Source organism: Crocodylus porosus, unplaced genomic scaffold (assembly GCF_001723895.1).
Source record: "Crocodylus porosus isolate Cpor-Errol unplaced genomic scaffold, CroPor_comp1, whole genome shotgun sequence".
Lineage (NCBI taxonomy): Eukaryota > Metazoa > Chordata > Crocodylia > Crocodylidae > Crocodylus > Crocodylus porosus.
Window position 1 is genome coordinate 102,743,479 of NW_017728918.1, and position 23,617 is coordinate 102,767,095.

The 23,617-nt window shown below is 42.6% G+C and overlaps 1 protein-coding gene across 1 annotated transcript in view; it reads right to left on the bottom strand.

The window, feature by feature from the left end:
• Positions 1-56: 56 nt before the first annotated feature.
• Positions 57-23,617, bottom strand: part of ECHDC1 (ethylmalonyl-CoA decarboxylase 1) — a 64,758-nt gene continuing 41,197 nt past the window's right edge. The window contains exon 6 of the mRNA XM_019538006.1: positions 57-4,073. Within this exon, the coding sequence (XP_019393551.1) occupies positions 3,668-4,073 (406 nt within the window). The 3' untranslated portion in view covers positions 57-3,667. The remainder of the gene's footprint in view (positions 4,074-23,617) is intronic.

Below are 23,617 nucleotides of genomic sequence, written 5' to 3' on the forward strand. Positions count from 1 at the left end.
CAGGAAGATTACAGAACTTGAGAAGCTATGGTTTGAAAGAACTTAGAAATACTGTATTTGCTTTTCATCTTTCAAATTTTATTCAGAAACAATTTCAGTACATTTCAGCATAGTCTTCGGAGGGACGAAAAGCAGGGTGTCGTCTGTGCAATAAAATAAAACAGACTAAAATGGTAATAAAGCATCATCCATTAAAATATAAACTTAATATGCTTAATAAAAAACAGTGGAAAATGCAGCATATTTCAGCTAACAAAGAAATATGGTACCTGCAGTGTGTTTTAAAGGTACAGTGCTTCAGAACTGAGCTGAAGGGTGCACTTTACATGCCAAGAACAGATGCCCTACAGATTATAATGGTGCCCAGTCTGAAGTTTGTGGATTTCAGACTGTTCTTCTGAAAAGAAAACCCATATATTCAAATCTTATCTTGGTATATGTCATAATTCAAGCAAAAATTTATGCCAGGGTAGCTGCTATAAAGATTACACCATACTCTATTGCCCCACTCTGATTCCTTTTGTGGAAAATGAAGATGCAGAACATGGGAACATAAGAGATTTGACTTACTTGCTCTCCACTTCTCACCAAAAATTGGTGGCAATGATTAAAGAGCATACTAGGAGTCATCTTGAGGTGGAAAGGAACTTGTGATGGTGAATTGGGACACTTGTGGAATGGGGAAGATGTTTAAATTTATGAGCTGTGGAAGAGGTTCTTTTATAGAATCATAGAACCAGAAGGGACCTTTAAGATCAAGTCCGGTCCCCTACCGTGGGCAGGAAGTTATTGGGCTCAGACGAGCTTGGCATTGTGCCTGTCCAGCCTTATCTTTAACATCTCCAAGGAGGGTGACTTCACTTCTGATGGGTGCGTTCCAGATTCTTGTCTAGCCTAAATTTACCCTCTCTCAGTTTATGTCCATTGGTCCTCGCTTGTCCTCCCTTGAGGTGCCTTCCTGAAGAGTTGCTCCCCTAGTTCTTAATGCTTTCAGCCATCACAAAGCAAAGAACTAAAAAAAAATTAATTTCTCTGGTTACATTTAATATGGGCAATAGATATGAATTGTACCATAAAAAGGAAGACAAAATGTTTCCTCTTTAATTTTCTTGTTTGGCTTTCAGCTAGTCATTTTCTTGCTACTTATTTTTAATAGAGGTTCTAATGAGGATTGGGCACCTTGGGCAGTACAAATGCATGATGAAACACCCTATCCTAAAGAGTTTTACAGGTATTGGTCCTATCTTAAGGCACATACTGAGCTGGGCAAAATGCATAAAACAACTTCCAGTGGACCCAGTTCCAGGCTGCTCAGCCTGCGAAGCAGCCTGTTCCTGAGGATTTCACTACTGCTTTTCCTTCTCAATCTTGTCTGAGGTAGACGCAGGTTTTTACTGAGCAGAACACCCATGCTGTCTTTGGCTCCCGCTGACTGACTGACTGCAGCTGTGAATTCCTCAGTTAAGCTCTCCCCAGCCTAGCTTTAATAGCCCATTATCAGAAGCGGCAGATTCACTTTCTAGGTCCAGCTCGAAAGAAGCGGCAAATAATAATTCCTGTTTTAGACATAAGCCATTACCTTCAATGGGAGACTATTTTCCTGCCAATTTTACCTAAACTGCTCTGTAGCTCAGTGAATTAAGAGATTTGCAACTTGTAAAGGAAGGGTGGATAGATGCTCACTACAGCAATTTTTTGGGGGTGTGTGGAATATCTTTTAAAGTATATAAAATCTCCACTACATCAGCACAGAGCTTTAGGGCATGTAAGTAACTACAAAAAAAGAATCCCTGTAGTGTGCAGAAAGTTGTGATGTACCCAGGACTCCCCACCTGAGACTAGGAAGCGCCAGACCTAAAAAAGTTCTCTGGTGCTTGAATTGTTCTTTAGGTATCCATCCCAGCAAGGGATGCACCTACCATTTACTGTTTTGCCGGACTATTAACTGGGGCTTTGTGTACATGTGTGCGAGACCCAGTATGCAAGGCAAGTTCAGCATAGGCTTTGCATGCAGCATACACCCTGGATTAGCTCTAGCTTTGCATACTGCATATATCATGTGCACCTGATCCAGCCTTGTGCACTGTGCAGTGCATGCAGGTGACCAGCCTGGCATGTAACACATGCAGTGTGCAAGACCCGTGAGTAGCACCCTACGCTTCATGGGCTGGATCTGGCCCACAAGCCCTATCTTTTAACACCCTGGCATAAGTGGAAGACTGGCTGGAGTGGTGTGATCTGAGTAGTCAGGAAGACTGTGCCTCTGGGATACTGTGCCATGAGCCCTCTTCTGGCACAGGTTTAGATGGTTGGAAGTAGACACCAAATGAGGGAAAACATTCCTCCATCAAGCTAGTAGCTAGAGTATTCAGTGGAAATATGGAAAACCTAGGGTCAAGTAGCTATCCTACCCCAGTAAAGCCAGCATGTGAACCCACATCACAGACAAGTGCTCAAGTCACAAAGCTGGAAATTCTGGGATAGTCCTGTATCTGCATCCTTTTTGTGAAGGTGTTTTTTGAACAAAGGATTAAATGGTCTTTGGAGCAGGGATGTGAATCTCTCCCAACTACTGGTCCAGAAGTTGATAATTTTTTTTTTTTTTTTTTTTTTACAGAAAGTGAAACAGCTGAGAGAGAGAGAGCGAGCTAATGCCCTCCACCACTGAATAGCCAATGGGCTGGTGTTTAAGAGTATTTCTTTTACGTGTGGAACACATTTACATTCCTGCTTCAGAGCAGGCTTTTAAACCTGGGCCTCCCACAGCTCAGCAAGTGCTCTAACAATTATGTTCTGGGATGGGGCTCAAACTGTAACACTGCACTCTCAGCAGAGCTAGGGATTGGGGACCACATACTGGGAAATGGGTATTTTGATAGTACCACTTCAGAGCCTCTGGGCTGAAGCATGGTGCCAAAAGTTGGGCAGCTTTGCATAGGCCCATCTGCAGAAACTTAGCCAAAGAGGGAATTCAGGGGTCTATGATACTAGAGAGCAGATAACCAACAGTTTTGAGGATGTTCTGGTACTACATGGTGGCACCTGGATCACTAAAAAGTTAGATAAATAGGCATCTAAGTATCTTTGAGGACCTGTGTCTAAGTTAGTTTAGTAGCTCAGTATTCTTGAATTTGAGTTCTTTTCACAAAAAAATATTACCTTAATATGTATCCTTGCTTAAATTTTCAGCTGCAGCACCAAAATCTAATTGAAGATAAAAAATAAACTACCCTCTCACCTTAGTGAGGATCTCACCAGAACTAGTTTGAGATCTTTTGGCCACATGCAGAGGAAAACATACTTTCAATTCTCACTCATCCTAAGCTTCATTTCTTGTGTAGTCAAGTCAGCACCTTTCACTAACAATAATATCCATACAAATTAGAAAAGCAATGACTTCAGTCCCATTCTGACAGCATAACAGTTCCATCCCAGCACAGCATTTATCTTTAAACATTAATTTCACTAATCTCCATTCAACCTGTTAGTAGGAAAGCAAACAATCTACTAGGGATTTCTCTCTGTGGTAGCACATCAAATATAAATCCACGGTATGAAAAGCTAGGAATGTTAACTTCAGCTTAAATTAACAAATTATTAAATGGTTCAAATGTATGGCTTTGTTTTCAAAAGATCAAGCATGTTTTTCTTATACACTGATAATTAATCATTTGTGTTTTGCTCTCTGAGCCAAGGCCTGTACATTGGCAGGCCCACCCCATACAGTTCCAAAAATGTCCTTCTCTTCCCTTAGGGCAGCTTCTAGGTGTAGTTCTCTTCCTGCTATGACTACCTTTTTGATAGCCTGAATCACGTCAGCTGGACCTTCTGTATATTGATTTAGCCATGTACAGGCTTCTTCTAAAGATCCAGTTTCATCTGAAGATGGTAAGATCTCCTCAGCAAGCCCAAGACGCACCGCTCTTTCAGGATCCACTTTGAGAGCACCACTTAGCAGCTTGAGGGCATTTCTACTGCCAATGAGTTGTACTAGCCTGGTAGCTCCACCCCAGCCAGGTACTAAACCCATCAGTTTGTGGACAAATCTAATCTCACTTCCTGGAGTCATTAATCTGTTGGTAGGAAACAAAAATTCAGTGGTTAATCTCTGTAGTTATTGCGAACCACATTAAAACCAACTTTACTGTTTCCTGCGTCAAGTGAAGTAGAACTAGGTAGTGTGCTATTATGGTCAGAGCCCCTTAAACAACTTGTACCTGGATGCTAAACAAGTTCTTTTTTTAAAGGTGCTGCATACTCACAACTTCTACTGTCTCAGTTTGAGCTGTGAATAATCACTCAGCCCTTCTGGAAACCAGGCATTATATTTCTTAGACTGCATCAGACAAGCAGACCATTTAGTATTATGACTGCTACCTCTAGTCAGAGGTCATTTTTTACAAGTGCCTGAAAGAAAATGAAGTGTGAAGATGCAGTGTAAGAGGCCTTCATGCTGACTCACAAGTGCCAACACAGCCTGCTTCCTTAATTCATGCCGAAAACAACACCAGAAATCAGCATCCTTAAGCTAAATGAGCAAAAGCACAAAACTGGTATTTTGAGAGGACAGGTCAAACTCTGGGTGCAGATCTACAGTGTTGTAAAGGTGGTGCCACCTCTCTGAACTATTGTTGTCTTATTTTGCATTTGCAGGCTTCATTTCTGCTTCCTATTTAGAGCCTCACTCTGAAGATCTGGGCAGACGACATTAAAACTACTTCAAATCAAGGCAGACATTGAAGTGCTTTCCATTTGTACTATCAGTATTTTACAACTCCCTCCTACCAAAGCTGTATCACATTTTGCAGTAGCTGATGCTGTTGTACCACTTCACTGACAGAGTTGGGAAACAGAGATCCCCTTTTAGCTACAATTTCCAAGATAGAAACTGCACAGCTTTATGACAATTTTTTCTCCAGGCTTCCTGAATGCTCTGGCTTGTGCCTCCTGCCATTGTGAGTATATCAGGAAGACTAACCACTTACAGGTCCATTACATTCCCAGAAGTGGTACAGAAAATACTTTCTATCTCCTCAAGCTGCTGGCACTGAGAAAGTAGTACCACAGCAAGCTTCACAGGGGACAGTTCTGACCTACCAGGCCACACTTTCCACTGTGTTTTAGCATTTTTGCCAGCTGCTTTGCCACAGCACAGCAGCTGAGTACTCAATGTTCCTGGCATTAGGTGCTTCCCAGGACTTGTGTCCTGTATTGTTCAGTCTGAACATAACATACTAAGGGAGATATTGAGAGATTCCATTTATGATGGTCCTCTGTGGGATCATGTCTACTGCTGCTTCTGACACAGACCAGCATGGTCTGGTGGGAGTGGATCATGCTGCAGACCCAGGATGAGAGTAGTAGCTGAATTTCAAAATGAGCTGGGTGCTGATCTGCACTAAGCTGGACCTGTTGCTCTGTAGCCAGGCCAACAAAATGATGGTACCCCATAAGCAGAGATGTGGGTGGCAATAGTCATTTGGAAACTAGAAACCTCCAACCCCCTCCATTGTGTGGCCAACCATTTTAATACAAGAACATCTACAGCTGGATCAGCCACAAAGGAGATGTGCTTTGCTTCCCTGAAAGTGCTGGCACCTAGGTTCATCATACACTCAGTCTAGAAGATGTCATGGCTGATTTGCCTGTAAAGTTTCTGAAACTGCATGTGCATTGCCATCCTCTGCCCAGCATCTCAGGGCGGAGAGTATATTAACTAACTGCAAGGGACACTTCTCTGGTATACTCCAGGACATCACAGGTCAGCAGGATCAGCTCACGTATGGACTATGGAGCGGTCAGACAAGTCTGCAGTTAGGGGGTTTCAAAACTACAGGCTGCCCCCCCGGTGATGCAGAGAGCCCCCAGCACTTCTAGACTTAATGCTACGCTGCGACCCAGCCCACACTCTCTTCCCCTTACTCATGAAGTCCTTTACTAAAGGGCTGTTCAGCTACTGGCTGAGCAGCTGCCAAAATACTGGAATAGGTCTGGAGGCTGCCTAAGAGCACTAGGAATGTGCCTAGAAGCTACTGAACATTTAGTAGCTACCCAAGATGGCCATTTTGTCCTGCATGCTGCAAAACATATGAGGCTGGGGGGGAGGGATTGGGTGAAGCATGACTTCTTACTGGAAGCCTGGGTGATAGAGGCTTAGAGGTTTGTCAGTCTCAGGCCCTAGAGACTTGGCCTCAAAAGTCACAACAGGATATTGTTATGAGGGAGGACCCTGCAAACTACATTCAATGTTGCCAGATCGCTGGGCAGGAGAAGGGTGTATCAGTTGAAATATAGGTGAAAGACAAAATTATTAGACTTTTTTGGCAACAAAAATGGCAAAAACATGTTTATGAAATTGCACAAACATCCAGGACTGCAAGACAGAAACAGCAAATTGTCCCATAAAGGGAGCATGGGAAATTTCTGCAACTCTGCAGCAGGTAAGCAAGAGGAAGCCTGAAAATGGGCTCTAGACCAGACTCAGTGCATGCCACTAAAAAGGGAGGGGATCTTTTGGGGTGAACTTGCAGAACAGGCTCCCTCCCTGTTGTCTGGAGGACCTACAGGGCTCGTATCCCACACCATGCCCCTTCCCCACCGAAAGAGCACTGACAGGGCCCCAGTTTGGCGGTGGGGATTTATTCCTGTTCACATAGTCCTTCCATAGATACTCAGAGGTATGTCCCAGTGTTCCCTCCTGCACCAGAAAAGGAGCTATGGAGCCTTTCAGTGATGACTGAAAGCCAGTGATGGAATATGGGTGAGGAGACAGTTTCTGGAAGAAAGTCAAGATTTGCCTGTGGAGCTGCTGAGCTTGCTGAAGGTAAGTTTGTGCACATGATGGAAGGTCCTCTAACTGGAAGCCATAGAATGGAAAACTACTGTCTAAGTCATGAAAGCCCATCTCAGGGACTGGAAAAGAGGGTGGTGGGAGCTAATGGCTTGGGCCAAGGAAGGTTAGGGCATGGGGAGCAAAATTGCTTGGAAGCTCTTATTGAGAATGACTATGAGAGAATACTATTTCCTTCTCCACACAGAGGTTCTTCATCAGCATCTCACCAGGCTCACAGCCTCACTACTGGCCTTAGCCCTGATAAAACCCTGCTGAGGCATGTCAGTCTTGCTGCTCCCTCCCGACTTTCCCTCGTCCTCATTCTGGCCACACGTTGAATCCTGCCTCTGATTTTGGGACTGTAGCAGAACCATCAGCAGCTGCATGCTTTGACTCTGGAAGGGGAGTAAAACAACAAGGCATCATTGTTCTACTTGTCTAACTTAGTGATAATTCCTACAGCCCTCCTTAATTGTCAACATGTCATCACAGGAAAGTATTTAAATGAAGATCAGTCTCCTGAGATGGTAGGTACCCACACCTGAAAACTTCAGGAGTTTCCAGAGCAGTCACAATAGTTTCCACTTTTGGTACGTGAATGGGCTGAGAGCCAGAGCTCCCAAACTGCTTTGAGCTGCTCCTCTTTCTCCAAGTACACATAAATCTGGGCTCTGGGTATAGCACACCTTGGGTCTTGTACACAACAGGCCAGTTGAAGGATAGGCAGGAATACTACAGGTGCTGCCAGAGTGAAGGGGCACTGCTACACACCAGGGGGATTTGTGAGCGACCAAGCACAAATTCCCTCTGGTTGACATCTCCCAAGTCAAGATGAGGCTGACCTCTCCCAGGGAGTATAAGGGCACGAGGGGCAGGTGGGTCCTTGTTGATATTTGTGTCACCGCAGCTGTCCAGTCCTGACAACTGGCACATCTGCTTCATGGCCCCAAAAAGGAGCAGGGTTTTCCTGAAATTCTTCAGGCCTTCACTCCAAGCCTGGGGCTGATTCCAGTGCATGTTCTGAGCCTGCCTATGGTCCTCATTCTCCATATCACTGCTTCTGAACAAGTTCAAGTACACCCCTCACTCAGCAATGAAGCACGGCTCTATGGCGTCATTCCCAATGAGTTTCTATGACAGCTCTTCATAGTAAAAGCACATTGACTGATGGGCACCTGAAGCCTGGCTGGTGTCTTGTACAGGGATTTCCAGACCTTTGTCTTGGTCCTGACTGTGCCTGTGAGCTGCCAACTCTACTGTGATTTGTCTTCAATGGCCTGGTTTCAGTGGCTGTCCCACAGGACCCACTGAGTGCTCTCCTTACCCTGGATGGCAAAGAGGTCAAGAATCTCCACCTGGTAAAACATTTTGAGGGTATTCTCTGAGGTTCCGGTTGTTTGGTAGGAGGGTGGGAAGGTTCATGCTACTCTCAAGAAGCCACAAAGTAGCGGTCTGACAATAAGTGCCTGCCTTCCCACCTATTATATTAAGGTTCAGGTTACATGCAGGAACTGTGACCACACAGCAGAAGAGTTGACAGGGCAGAATGGAGGTGGGAAGCCCAAAGCATAATAAGATACTGCTAGGCTGACTCTCCTTAAAGGAACAGAAGGATATAACCTGATAGGCTTTACTCTAAGGCAAGTTGGAGTTGTTTCTCCTTTATCCAGTTATTTTTGATTTGGGAAGGGCTGAGTTGTAGCATGCTAGTATTATGTATGGTACTACTCACTATTTATTGCTTTTAATGCACAATAGACATTATGTCTGTCCATACCCTGGGTTTGATTTATTTTAATTAATGACCACAGTAAAACAAGCTCTGAAGGTTAGCTCTACTCTATTTACGCCTTATACTGGACACATTAGAATAAAACCACTGATCTCCCAACATGTAATGGTGCATTATTATTTTCAAAGGTATCTCATCTTTACTTTGCTCATTGTTATCTCACACCTGTCTTAGTTAAGAACTCACCCTATGATTTGTTAATCCATTTCCCTTAGGAAGCAACTACAGCAGTGCGTTGTACTTCCCTCCATATCATATTCATGGTGATACTCATTAAATGTCTTCCAAAAGCAACTAAAAACTTTTTTTGCTTTGAGTTGTATATAAAAAAAGGGAAAATAAAGTAGGAGAAGCATAAGCCATTATGAAGATAGAAAGTTCAATAAAAGGAGACGAGCAGGTATTCCTTCTTAAGGCCATGCTAAAGGTTAGGTCCCTTGCTGTTATTTCTACAGAAACAGAAAGTAAATGATACATACAAAGTCAGTTCAGTCCATACGGGATTGTCTACCACTCAAACACTAATTGGCTTTCAAAAAATAAATCATGTAACACTGAAATCTACCCAGAGGGCCCTTTTCTCAAGAAAGCAGTCTACCTTAAAGGAAATCAACTGATGCAAACAACGTTAAAGAGGGATTTAAAGTTGCATTCCTTTGAAGATGCAAGGTGCTCAAAGGATCTACTGTTTCTGAACCAGGATGCTAATACTATTATTGTTAACAAAGCACCAACAGAGTGTAATAGGATTTTACAAAATACCCACAAAAAGGAAAACAATACAGCGATAAAGAGATTATACTTTAGCTTAGACCCCATGCAAGTCACAGGACAACAGCCCGCACAGAAGAATGCATAGAGGCAACATTATCATGATTAATTAACCAAGACAGGTGTTGTGAAGGAAAGCTTGAACAAGAAGGAAGGCGCTTAATTAAAATTTCCATGCAGGTGCCCCAAACCCATCACCTCCAAGAGGATTCCCTTGCTACCTTCTTCCCAACTTCTTATTACATCTTTTTTACTACTTATTGTGGTAAAGGCTGCTATAAAGCTTTTCTTTTGTGAAGCTAAACCTACAAGTGGTCTAAAATCTACATAAGCCTTAAAACAGGCTGTGCATTATATGAGTGGAGGATAAGTTTAGTGACTGGAATTGAGGATCATTTGGGCAAAGGGGCTCCATCAGACAGTAGCCATTTACAAAATCACCTGGCTCTCCACACTGTTTTATTATTATTATTTTGGTGTTATTGAGTCCTTTTGCACATACCTGGGGACTCAAATTCTGTCTCTAATTCTCCCCATGCTAAATCCCAGCCATTAGGAATTCATCTCAGCACCTGCTGCCCCTCTGCTGAATCCTGAAATGAGTTATTATGGGTAAAGTTAATAACGCCTGATCAGCATGGGCTACGCCTAAGCACCTAAAAAACAAAGATGCACAGCAAGACAAAGCTTCCTTAAAGTCAGACTGCTTTTAAGTAGTCTGTCATAACTTGCCAGTTCCAGGTTTTGTGGTCACCAAGCCTGTGCACTGAAGGTTCAAATCCTACCCATGGTTGTTTCCAGTAAACACGCTGTAGACATTGCACGCCCTCTTTCTGGAGGGGCTCATTTTGGAATTGTTCTGGTTCAAGAACAATACTTTCTATGCATTCTAAAATTTACATGCAGAATCCAATGTCATACTTTCAAGGAATTAGTATTAATTAAACAGAGGGAAAACGGAAGCCCCTGGTCTGCAGTTAGGAAAAAGTCATCTGACTCAGTCTTCATATCCAGAACAATGAAACTGAGCAAGATCACAGGTAAACAAATTACTTGAGAGTGAAGTGTTGCAACTCATAGGTCGCTCTGCACCCAGTGCAGACTTACTGAGTACATGCAGACTTACACTTAGATTGATCCCTACCTAAGTAGGGTTAGGTCAGTGTAAGTGCTGACCTGTACATTCAGCAAGGTTAGATCGGACAAAATGTAGTTGGCCCGATCTTAATTAGTTTACCTGGACTGAGGAATAAGTTAGTCCAATCAAATGAATGTCTGTACACGTTTGGAATGCAGCCCCAGGGGTGAGAAAGTCTAGCCTAACTGCTCACTTCAGCCCAGGGTCTGTGCTTTTCCAACCCTCCCTCCCCCAGGACCAGGGTATTTCTAGCCTCCCTCCCCTTCCAAGATGGACAACCTCCCAGCAGACCCGCCAGCCCCCACAGATCCTGCCAACTGCCTTCCCGCCCCAAACCCCATAATCCCCAGCCTGATCCTGCCCACCCCTCTCTTCACCTTGAATTATATAGATCGTGTTCCTGGTGCGGCTTCCACACCGGTGACCATCTGCACAAGTGGGACCCAGTTTAAAGTAAGTCATGTGATCAAAGATCGGGTCCCAGGAATAGCTGCATATATCCTAAGCTAAAACCCCGACTCCTCTACAGAATGCAGAGGAAGTTCAAGCCAATTGGGATTTGTCCAAGTTCTCTAGCAGAAAATACAAAAAGTAATTAGGTGCAAAGACCAACCGGGCTGGCAGAAGATATCTGCCTGCTCCAGATGCTCAGCCATGACCCCTCTTCTGGAAGTAGCTAAACACCTTCTCCCCAGTAACATATATGCCTGTTCAAATCACCTCCATGCCCAACAACTCCTACCAACTGCTGCTCCACCCAGCCAAAGGAAAGAGTTGGGCTCCCCTTCCATTTTCCTCTACTGTTCCTTGATCCGGAGAAAATCCACCAGAAATCCATCTCTTTCCCATGCTGCTTCCAGATTTACCTACCCCTGGGAATTTGAACACATTAAAACTGTGTTATCAGAGAGTTAAGGTTACCTGGTGGATCCCGGTGCCAAATTCAAGTCTACTTAAGCTTCTCAAGACACAGCATTGAGATGCATATCACCGCAGCAACAAAATCGTAATTTTGTCCTAATGTCCATATTAACACGCTAGCCCTACACACACTATAAAAAAAAACAAGGACAGACACAGAAATACTTTTGGACAGTATTCTCTTGGCCAAGTTTGGTGTCAAGTCAGCATGACCTACTTACCCTTATCTTACTGAGCATTTTCTAAAGAAATCACCTCAGACTTCCTGTTACAAATCATAGCAAGTTAAGGTTGGAAGGGCCCTCAAGAGGTCGTCTAGTTCAACCCCCTGCTCAGAGCAGGACCATCCCCAACTATATCATCCCAGTCAAAGCTTTATCTAGCTGGGTTTTGAAAACTTCCAAAGATGGAGCTTCCATCACCTCTCTGGGTTACCTGTTCCAGTGTTTTGCTACCCTCCAACTGAGAAAATTCTTCCTAATATCGAACCTAAACTTCCCTTGTTGCAACTTGAGACCATTGCTGCTTGTTCCGTCATCTGCCACCACTGAGAACAGTCCAGTTCCATCCTCTTTCAAACCTTCAGGTAGTTGAAGGCTGCTATTAAGCCCCCTCTCAGTCTCCTCTTCTCTAAATAAGCCCAGTTTCCTCAGTCTATCCTCATAAGTCATGTGCCCCAGCCCCTCACCATTTCTGTCACCCTCTGCTGGACTCTTTCCAGTTTGTCCACATCATTTTTGTAGTGGGGGGCCCAAAACTGAACACAGTACTCCACATGTAGCCTCACCAGTGCTGAACAGAGGGGAATAATCACTTCCCTTGACCTGCTGGCAACACACCTACCAATGCAGCCCAGTACGCCATTAGCTGTCTTAGCAACAAGGGCACACTGCTGGCTCATATTCAGCTTACTGTCCACTGTAACCCCAGGTTCTTTTCTGCAGAGCTGCTGCCCAGGCAGTCAGCCTCCAGCCTGTACCAGTGCATGGGATTTTTCTGTCCTAAGTGCAGGACTTTGCACTTGTCTTCGTTATACTTCATGAGATTCCTTTTGGCCCAATCCTCTGATTTGTCTAGGTCACTCTGAATCCTACCCCTACCCTTCAGCATATCTACTACTGCCCCAAGCTTGGTGTCATGTGCAAACTTGCCGAGGGTGCACTCTATACCATCTTCTAGGTCACTGATGAAGTTATTCAACAAAATCAGCCCCAGGACTGACCCCTGGGGCACTCCTCTTGATACCAGCTGCCCAGTAGACATTGATTACTACCTTCTGAGTCCGAGCTGTAGTCAGTTTTCTGTAAGGTGGATACCTTACAGTCAATTCATCCAGCCCATACTTCCTTAGTTTACCTGCGAGACGGTTGTGGGAAACCGTATCAAAAGCCTTGCTAAAATCAAGGCATACCACATCCACAGAGCCAGTCATCTCACCATAGAAGGCAATTAGGTTGGTCTGGCATGACTTGTCCCAGGCAATCCATGCTGACTGTTCCTAATCACCTTTTTCCCTCCAAATGCTTAGAAATGGATTCCTTGAGGACCTGCTCCATGATTTTTCCAGGGACTGAGGTGAAGCTGACTGGTCTGTAGTTCCCTGGATCCTCCCCCTTCTCTTTATTAAATATGGGCACTATGTTTGCCCTTTGCTAGTCATCTGGGACCTCTCCAGATTGCCATGAGTTTTCAAAGATGATGGCCAGTGGTTCTGCAATCACGCCAGCCAACTCCCTCAGTGCCCTCAGGTGAATCCTATCCAGCCCTATGGACTTGTACATGGCCAGCATTTCTAGGTAGTCCCTAACTTGCTCTTTTACCACTGAGGGCTGCTCACCTCCTCCACAAACTGTGCAGTGCAACAGTCTGGGAGCTGACCTTGCCTGTGAAGACTGAAGCAAAAAAGGCATCAAGCACTTCAGCCTTTTCTGCATCCTCTGTCACAAAGCTGTCCCCCACGTTCACTTTCCCTGATCCTCCTCTTGCTACTGAAATACTTGTAGAAACCCTTCTTGTTACTCTTCACATCCCTTGTCCCTAGCTCCAATTCTGCTTTGGCCTTCCTGACTTCATCCCTGCATGCCCAAGCAATACTCTTATATTCTTCCCTAGTTATTTGTCCAAGTTTCCACTTCTTATAACCTTCCTTTTTGTTATCACCCTTGTTGCTTTCCCCTCTGACCCTAACCCAGAGACTATCAACAGGCATATCTCCAACTTCATACTGGAGCTTTGAGCAATCATATGGCTCTTTTACATAAAGCACAATTCCTCCTCCTGTTCTCCCCTGCCTGTCCTATCTGTACAGTTTGTACCCATGCATAACAGTGCTCCAGTCATGCGAGCTCCCACCAGCTCTATGTTATTCCAATCACGTCATAGTTCCATGGCTGTGCAAGGACTTCCAATTCTTCCTGTTTGTTTCCCAGGCTCCGTGCATTGATGTACAGACACCCAAGGTAACTAGTTGATTGCCCTGATTTCTCAGGAAGTATGAGAGCACCTCCTCTGTTGCCCTCTCCCTGGCTTGTTCTTCCTCCAGGTCTCCTGCCTCCCCACTTACCTCAGGGCTTCGGTCTCCATCCCCTGGCAAACCTAGTTTAAAGCCCTCCTTCTTAAGTTAGTGATCCTATCTGTGAAGACACTATTCCCTCTCTTCATCAGGTGGATCCCATCTCTTCCCAGCAATCCTTCTTCTTGGAAGAACACCCCATAGTCAAAGAATCCAAATCCCTACTGGCAACACCACCTGTGCAGCCAGGTATTCATCTGCAGGATGCACCTCTCCTGCCCAGGCCCTTTCCCTTGACCAGAAGGATCAATGAGAATACAACCTAAGCCCCCAACTCTCTCACCCTTGCACCCAGAGGCCCATAGTCACTTTTGATAGGCTCAGGGTCTCTCCTGGCAGTATCATTGGTGCCCACATGGATGAGCAGCATGGCGTAGTAGTTCATCCTTGCTCACAGGATTCTTGATAAGAGATTGCCTTTACATACACATCACTTCACTTACACATCAGTTCCCTGAGACCACTGTCATATGCCACCAAATGGAGGAGAATCTCAAATGACAAAGTTTTTCTGTTACTACCACTGACACATTCTATGAAATCAGTGATGAAATCAGTGATGAAATGAGGTATATTTGTATGCTTCTCATCACACTGAAGTAATACCTATGCTAATCTCCAACTAATTCCTCCACCCTCCAATGCAACTACAACTAACAGTGAAAACAGCTGAAGCACATGCTGTTAAATGCTAGAATTCAAATCTGTGGAATGCACATATTATGACACATCCTCTTAGAACATCTTCCAATCCATTATGTATGGTCCCCCTTCTTACTCAGATGTTCCTGAAGAGTACTGCCAGCTCCAAAGTGTGGGTGGGGGAAAGGGAGTAGCAGTGGTAACATGTCATTCCTTGATTTGCAGAAGTTTTAGTGGAGCTGAATTCAGCATTTCAGAAAACCACAAGGCTCAGGCAGGTAACCTTAACTGTGTCAATAAAGCTTGGCAGTCATTCAACATCCAGTTTTGGTATTTTTAAGGAGCTTATTGTTTGGGTATTTATGCATCACAGTGAGAGAAGGGTGACTAATGCAGGCAATCTGGATTTTGTTTCCATCGCTCTCACAAAGTCATGGACATGTGAACTGAGTTATCGTGAGACAGGGAATCTTGAAGCAAAAAACCTAGCAGCAGTTGTTCTGGGGCAGTTATATGCAAATGAACAGCTGCCCTGCGAAAAAAGGCAATGGTGTATCAAAAGCAATCAGGGAATCATTTTACATGTGTTCCAGCACACTTTTGCTGCTGAATGGGACTGGAAGTAGTCTATCTGATGCCCAAGCCTATTAAAATAGGCAGACAGATTATTAAAATTATTATTAAAAGGACATAAATTATTAAAAGGACATAAAAAAGGAAGAAGCATTTTGTAGGAGTATTTAGCCTCTTCATATTCTACATGTTGAAAGCTTTTATATTCATAAAAATAGCATTAAAAGGAAAGTTTAGTAGAAAAACAATTATTTTCATCATGTTCAGTTATAGATTGTAAATACTTGTCTGGACCTATCGACAAAATTTCCCTTGTCACCTCCTGGTCAAGATAAACCAGTAATCTGATAACTGAGGCCATTTATTTACAACCCCTCCCTCCACCCTTCACCATGCACACACAGAAAAAAGCCTTTATATATGATTTTATATGGCCTTTATATAGGATTAAAATCCTATATAAAAAGCTTCTATATAGGATTTTACTTTAAAACAAAAAGCACATTAGCTAGAGACTTCCTGGAGTCTCTGACAAATTTTGAAGCAGCAGTGTGTCGTGGGAAGAGTGTTATGAAGTAGAAATATAGCATTACTACAAAGAAATAATTCAGCTTGTCAACAATGTGGGTGATAAGCAGTTTGAAGCCCTCACTCAGATTTTCATGTCAGATGCAATTAAAAGTCAAGTCTTTAAAATCTCCAAAAAGCAACTTTGGACTAATTCTTTAATTGCATGGTGTGTGCTCCTTCTGCCTCTTTTTCCCTATACCATCAATTTATTAACCTGGTATTCTGAAAACTGACAGAAAGTATTCAAAGATTTTTCTAAAATTTGACCATATAACCCCATCCTCATTCTTCCCACACAAGATCAGCAATCATAGAATCATCGTCAGGAAAGCTATCCATAATTTTACCTGCCTTTCAGTTTTGGATGATTAATATGGGCTTCTAAAGATATATAAAAGTTCAGTTCTACTGTCAGAGAACAACTCCTGGTTAACAAGTTTCAGCAGGCTTTCAAACTATAAGAATACAATGAACGTTTGCAAGCTATGACTTCCCTGTTCTTTTCTACAGAAGCTCACCAACACACATACATCTCCCCCTACCACTACCGTCTTATGGAGAGCCTTTTGTGTTTCTGCTCAAGGCAACAAAGGAATAAGGCAATAATGAACTACAATAATTGCTGCCTCACCATTGGGGATGACAGGAAGTGAACAGATCTATTCCACTTGCAACACAAAAAGAAAAATTTCCTGTGAAAATATTATAAAATTGATAACCCCGGATTTCTGCTATATGCTTTTTCTGCTAATCGAAGGAGAGGGCTGAAATTATAAGGCTGTGGGGGGGTGAGCTTGTTATTCTTTAAAATCAAGTAAAAAAAATACTCATTATGCAGAAAAATGAAATGGGTAACCATGCAGAAATAAACAAGGCCAAACATTTTAACTGATAATGATATATTTTTAAATATCTTTCCAGAAAATATCTCTCTCATGGATATTTTTGAAGTGCAAACTGGGAAATCTGCTCTTCAGCCCCAATTATTGGGTATGCTAACAAAAAAGCTGTATAAAATTAGCTTCCCTCCTGATTTTAACTTACTTCTCATGAAGGGGAACAGCTGAAACCTAGCATCTTTGCTTCAGAGAGAAAACGAGTAGGTCTTGGCTACTGTTTTAGTAAACCAACTGAACAGACCAGTCCCCCTTTCAGCAACTGTAAGAATAGTTTCCTTTATCCAGATTTAAATAAATTAAAACAATATCCAAGAGCTAAAATAAAAATGTCCAAGGGACAGTCCCAAGTACAGACATTCTGGGCACTTCCTAAGTATCCTAGCCAAAATGCGAGGCTTCATGTCAGCATAAAGAATCACACAGGCACTACAGATGCTTCACTACTAGGTGAAGGTGTTGGAGCAGGATCTCCATAGAGGACCATCTCTGACAAGGGATCACAGACATCATGGCAAAGGTATCTTATGAACATATTTTCAGTTAGAGATTATGGGAGGGGTAAATTCATGATTCTTCCAATATTTTGGACTCTGGAAAAAAAAATAGATGGAGTAGTGTCTGAGGAACACACTTTGAGACTTTTTTAAAACTTTGAGACTTTTTGCTGAAGGAAATGATTATAAATCTCCATGTGTATTCAGACAAATCAAGCAAAAAGGTTGGGAGAGGAGAGTTAGTTTATCAGGTCAAAACCATGTTTTCTACCTTTTCAATGAAAAATGATCATTTGGGAATAGACAGAGGTAGTCAGCGATGTTATGCTTAAGTCAGGCAAAAGGAAGGGTAGGAATGCACTCTGTAGACTAACTGAATCAGAGATGAACAAAAGTTTGTGAGCAGAGAACAGCATCTAATGAAGTAAACTCTTGCTCATGAAAGCTTGTGCATTTCTAATTCTGCTAGTCTATAACTTGGGAATAGAACTGTTTAGGCTTTACGTTTTGAAAACCTTAAGTTTTTAGCTAAAACCCACAAAGCTTTATTGAAAATGACTTTGAAAAATTAAAATGATTTTTTTATTGAAAAGTTTTAGTTTAAAAAAATTATTAAAAAGGCTTTTCTCTTCAAAATTTCTTGTAACAAAAATTGGTGTAATGTGACTGAGACATAGGCCATATACCCCAATGGCCAGGGCAGCAGGCAAAAAGGGATCTGAGGAAATACTCTGGAACTGAGAACCAGCAAGGGATCTGAATCCAGATGTCAAGGACCAGAACAAGGAGGAGAGCCTCAGGAGCAGAAAAGTTAATGAGCCTTCGGTACTCAAGTTGCCCTAAGTGTATTTAAGGAGGGGACATACTGCATGTCCCAGCTAATCAGGCATTGTGCAGATGTAGCCAGTTTGACCGAGAAAAGTTTACTGTTAGGGTTCCTGGCAACTGATAATTTCCCTTCCAGGATTCTTTATGCCTGATATAAATGGTTCTCAAGACCAAAACAAAGAAACATCGTATCTGTATGTACTTAGGTAGATAAGTCTGGGCCTAAGTGATGTCCTTTGAAATGAGGGACACTGGAGAAACATGCTTTACATTCTTTTTTCTGTGCTTGAATCTAATGGATGCTGCTACTGGTCTTTATCAGGGACTAGCTCTGAAAAGTCAATGTGAAAAAAATCTCGTTGCACCATTATTGCAACTGGTGAGATGTAGACTCTCCATGGCATTATATGACCCTCCAAAGTGATCAGACTTGTATGGCTTTCTGTCTATAACAGTAATCCTTAATCTCTGCTTGCCCATATGACATAACACTGAGTAACGCACTGGGCAACATCATATTTTGATCTTTCTGTCAACCTCGGTGTTGACTTCATTTTTTTTTTTTTAAGTAACATTAGAGAATCTTGAAGGCAATACATCTCCACATGAAATATAGGTGGAAGACAACTTATTTATATTACCTGACACTTCTGCACTATCTTTCACTCACAGATTCGAAGTATGCCATATAATATATTAACTAATTAATTCTCTTAATGCCTGTTGGGCTAGACACATGACACGTTAACTCTGGTGTTAGTTACATCAGCTTGTACCTCAATATAAAATTAAACCGAGAGACAGTAGGCAGTTATCCTGAAGTAGCTGTTAGAGAAGGCACTATTAAAATACTGCTCTACAACATGGTAGGGGTATATATGATGGTCTGCTTGTACTGAACAAGTAGCTACACCTCAATGCCTAGAGCATACAATGACATATTTTTACAGCTGTTTTTTTCCTGGGTAACTCTATTGTAATTTTAAGTTACTAATGTGGAAAGGGAGTTCACACCAACGTAAATATGCCATGAGACTAGTCAGGAAAGTAAGGGATCACTTCAGTTGCATCTGAAATTCAGCAGCGTTAGGTACGGAATACAGTATTTGTTTAACAGTACGTAGCAGCCCTTACACAGTATTTTGTGTCTCAGATAAAGAAAGATCACATGTCTGTTTGAAACTAGAGATAAGCAAGATGCAATTACATAAGCTAGAATTTGGTCAGGATATAAGTAAGGGTTAATATTGCTATACTGACTAGGAGTTCTTTAATGATTGAGCGTTCTTTTCAGTTGCTATTGTTTTTGTGTTTGCTTTTCTATTAGTATTATTTCGTCTTGTCTCGATGCAAAGACTGCTTTAAAAATAATACAAAGAAGATCTACATTTTACAATAAAAAATAAACTACAAATGGTCACTCCAATTAAAATGGATGCTACAGGAGGAAGCTAGTTACTTAGAAAGTAACAGCGGCTTTGGATCACCAATTCTGTGATCTCATTCACACTGCTCAGGAAAAGATAGATGAAGGGCAGGCACATTTCCAGCAGTGTCACACATTCTGCAGAAATATTTATAGCTGCACTTGGCAAATTCTCTTTTCATCATGATTACATTATCTTCACAATCTTTTCACTTAAAAAAAACTGGCAAAAAAATCAAAGATCAGGTAAGGGATTATTTGTTTTCATTATACTTTGTTTAATGTGAACACAGGAGCCAATAAAAGATAACTTGGAAATAGCACTGAACTGTGTCTCACAGATATAGTGATAGTTATGTTCAGAACTCCTGCACATTTTCCATTTAGAGTTCTTGGTTATAGTGATCATCAACTACTGTCTGACCCAACACAGAGCTTAGGAAGAGGTGGGAGACCCAAGTTTTTACACCTAGGCTCAGGCAGTTGATGCATCATTTAATAGCTTTTCCCTATCTTAATAGAGTTTTTTCAAAATTTTGGATATGTCCCTTGGGGGCAAGGATATCAAGGCCCAACAGTCAGAGCATTAGAGCCTGTGATGTCTCATGGTTATAGAGTAAGGGCACATGAAAAAGTTATTGTAGGTTAGGGTAAAAAGAAAACTGACAGCTATTTCATAGTAACTGCCTGTATACATGTGCTACCCTGGGTGTCTGCATGCCACTGAAGGGTAACGATCTTTCCTGTGACTTAAGAACATGTACACAGAACTTCCTGTGGAATAACTCATGGGTTGTATCAGATCATAACTTACCTCCCAGTAAACTTGTTCCGGTGCCTATGCGAAGGAAGCCCCATTGCAACTAGACTGCAGCTGATGCAGTGGTACCTGAAAATAATATCTTTACTGTCTGGACCATTCCACTTGTTCCAATGGGTGCTTATGGTTATACTTTAAATGCTGATGATTATACTTTGGATACCTATACTAATCACCATTTTACTATGAGAAGCATATGATAAGAAAGGAGAGGAAGTACTGTGTAGAGATCTGCACCATCTCCCCCGAGTGAACATAGCCTTAGAGTGTATCTCTTACTTTTCAAAGTTTGTTCTACCCTTCAGAAAGTGAAGCTTATTTGCTTCACCTTTTTCAGTCCTAAAAGCCTGCTAAAATGAAACCAATTTTCCCGTAAGAATTAATATAAATAAATATAATTCATTACCAGGGCACTCAGCAGCAGTGACGTGAGCACCTGGTAGGTCAGGGCCAGCTCGGTCAGCGCCATGCCTTTGCTGCTCACCCAGACCCAGGCCACGGAGGTGGTGCTGTTTGTCCCCCACTGGGTGGCAGGTTGGGGGTGAGGGAGCAGTCATGGCCACAGCTGTAGTCACTCCAAGAGGCAGGAGCATGGCATAGTATCCGGGGCTCCCCCAGCGCAAGTCATAGCCCCACTGTGGCTAGCCCAGAGCAGCTACATAGCGAGGGCAAGCTAAATTGCACATTGAGGCTGCGTGCTGCTGATGCACTGTAGCACTAGTGTACGCTCACTGCTGCCAGCTGTAAGATGTCCATGAGTGTTATAATGAAACTCAGTGAGTGCTAAGTGGAATCAGGTATCAATGTAAAATGAGCATTATAGTGAAATAGCGCCAAGCAAAACAGTGTTAAGCAGGGGTTACCTGCATTCTGTTCCTATTTAAGTCTCCATAAAACCAAACTATGAAAAGGATATACATTTGAATTACAGACTATGTGTGTATTCTCTGTTCCAAATGAGGTGGTCTATCACCCACTTACAATAAAGTCAAATACTAGTAATTGGAAAAAAATCTTGCTTTTAACACCACTATGATTAATTAAGCATCAATCAAATGTACCAAGCCAAAAAGGTTCACATGATTTTAAAGGCAATACTTCAGTGAACTCTCATGAATCTGAAAACTTCCGGTTCTTTTAAAATTTATCGGAAAACTGTACTAATAATAAAAATATGCAGTGATGCATGAATGTTCAGTGAAATGTTAAGATTGTGCACTGATTTTTAGAGAGATGGAAGGAACTGTAAACAAGCACCTAAAGTTACCAGCACCCATATCTATATTTAACTATCACTTCTAATCTTAGAAATGTGCAGTGACTCTTTGGATATTTTTGGCCTCCAACCCTCCCCCTGGAAATATGCTGTATCTGGTGAAAAGTGCTTTGTCAGTCTGGACTTAAGAGCTCATGAATATGCAAATACCCTTTATTAAATTCATGTCATGTTCTGCCTTGTGAAAAGAGCTATTGTGCAATTTTATTTGCAATTTAATTGCAAATAAAAAGGATCTTGTTTATCTGAAAGCTGCTTCTGATAAAAATAAAGGCTGAAATCCTTATACAGGGAAAATGTTTCCAAAGAAGCAAGTGAATTGTGTTCTGACATTTTGAAACCTACTGTTGGAAATGCTTGCCTTTAAAATACTGATGTCTTTACAACTTTTTGAGGAGCAACAAATTACCAATATCCTAAAAGAAATGCATAGGTGTCTCTGACTTAAGGCAGGTGTGCTGAGCCTTCATCTGTTCATCAGTTAGTGTCCTCTTTGCCTCCACCTGTTTATGGTAGGTATGCAATAGATATGTACATACAAAAACAAGCTTGTACAGTTTAGTTTTTTGGAAAACTCAGAACATGCAAAAGCTATTGTTTTATAGCAACATTAAAATATACAGGATTTGCAACATGACTGAAGGCATGCATTCTACAGCATAAATAGTAATAATAAACTAAGCTACACACAGCCGCCAAAAAATACAAAGAAAAAAACTCCAACCATACACATGCAATATGGCTGCTGTAACATCAACAGAATATTAGCATTAACTTTTTCCCCACCCTCAGGGCAGATTCTTCTATCTTCACTGATGCTGAACAGAAGAATGCTCTGTAAATACCTCTCTAAAATAACAGTACTATTTGCAAGGTAAGGTACTGCTTGCCTCAAATAGAGGTACTGTATTTACTCAAATCCAAGATAAGGTATTCTACCCAACGCAACATGGGGGGGGGCAGGCTTGTCTTGGATTTGAGTACTGGCCTGGGGCAGGCAGGTGCTGAGGCTCCAGCTCTGGGACCAGAGACAGAGGTGCCACCTACCTTGAGCCAGGGTAGCTCAAGGTGGCTCAAGATAGTTCATGCAACAGGGGGAGCACTGGGGAGACCATGCACGGGAGGCCCAGTGGAAAGACTGCACAGTACTGTAGAGAGGAATCGAAGGGAAGACCATACAGTGTGCAGCTATGGGGAGGAAGGGGAGAGCAGAGAGTGTGGGGGACACTGCATGGTGGCTGGGGTTGGGGGAGAGGGGGTTGGACAGACCTCCTGACAACTGGACAGCAGCTTCGGCTCTGCCTCACTTGGCCCAGAGCTGCTGCTGTTACCACCTGACTGGGCCAGAACTAGAGCCAGAGCTCTAGCTCTTCATATTAGGTAAGGGGAAGTGTCAGAGAGCAAGTGACAAAGGGTGGCAGTGGGAGGCAAGTGGTTGGGGATGGCAGGAGGTAGAGGAGCAGGCACAGGTACAGGCACCAGACAAGTGGCAGGGGGTCGGAGGGCAAGGGTCTAATTATTTGGAGGTCATCTTAAATGCAAAGTCATCTTGGATTTGGGTAAATACACTACTTTTAACTGTGCAAGATTAATGTTTTGCATTCATTTTTCTTAATACTTTTACTTCAAAATTAAAGGAAAAAACCCCTTGGTGTTCAGTAATGACACAATTAGGTCCTTATTTTCATACCAATTTAAATTCAAGAGTAGGAGAAAAGATGAGTTCCCACCTTTATTAGTGCTCCCATTTTCCCAGGTATAGCCAATTTATTTTTAGCGTTGTCTACACTCAACCTCTGAGTCCCACCAACATTGTGGTGTCAAGCATCTGTTGCTACTGCTACACTACCAGAGCACATGAGCATCCACGTGTTTCTGGAGCTCCATACAGCTTAACTGCAGCAGCTGGGCTGCCAGTGTGAAAAGCGCACCCTTGAAAGATGCCAGCTGCCAATGCAGCAGCTGCTGGAAGGCATCTACAAACATCTTCTGCTGGATACCAAACAGCAGCAGAACCTACAGGAAAGGTCTGCCACAGCAGAAGATCTTTGGGTGAGGGCCTC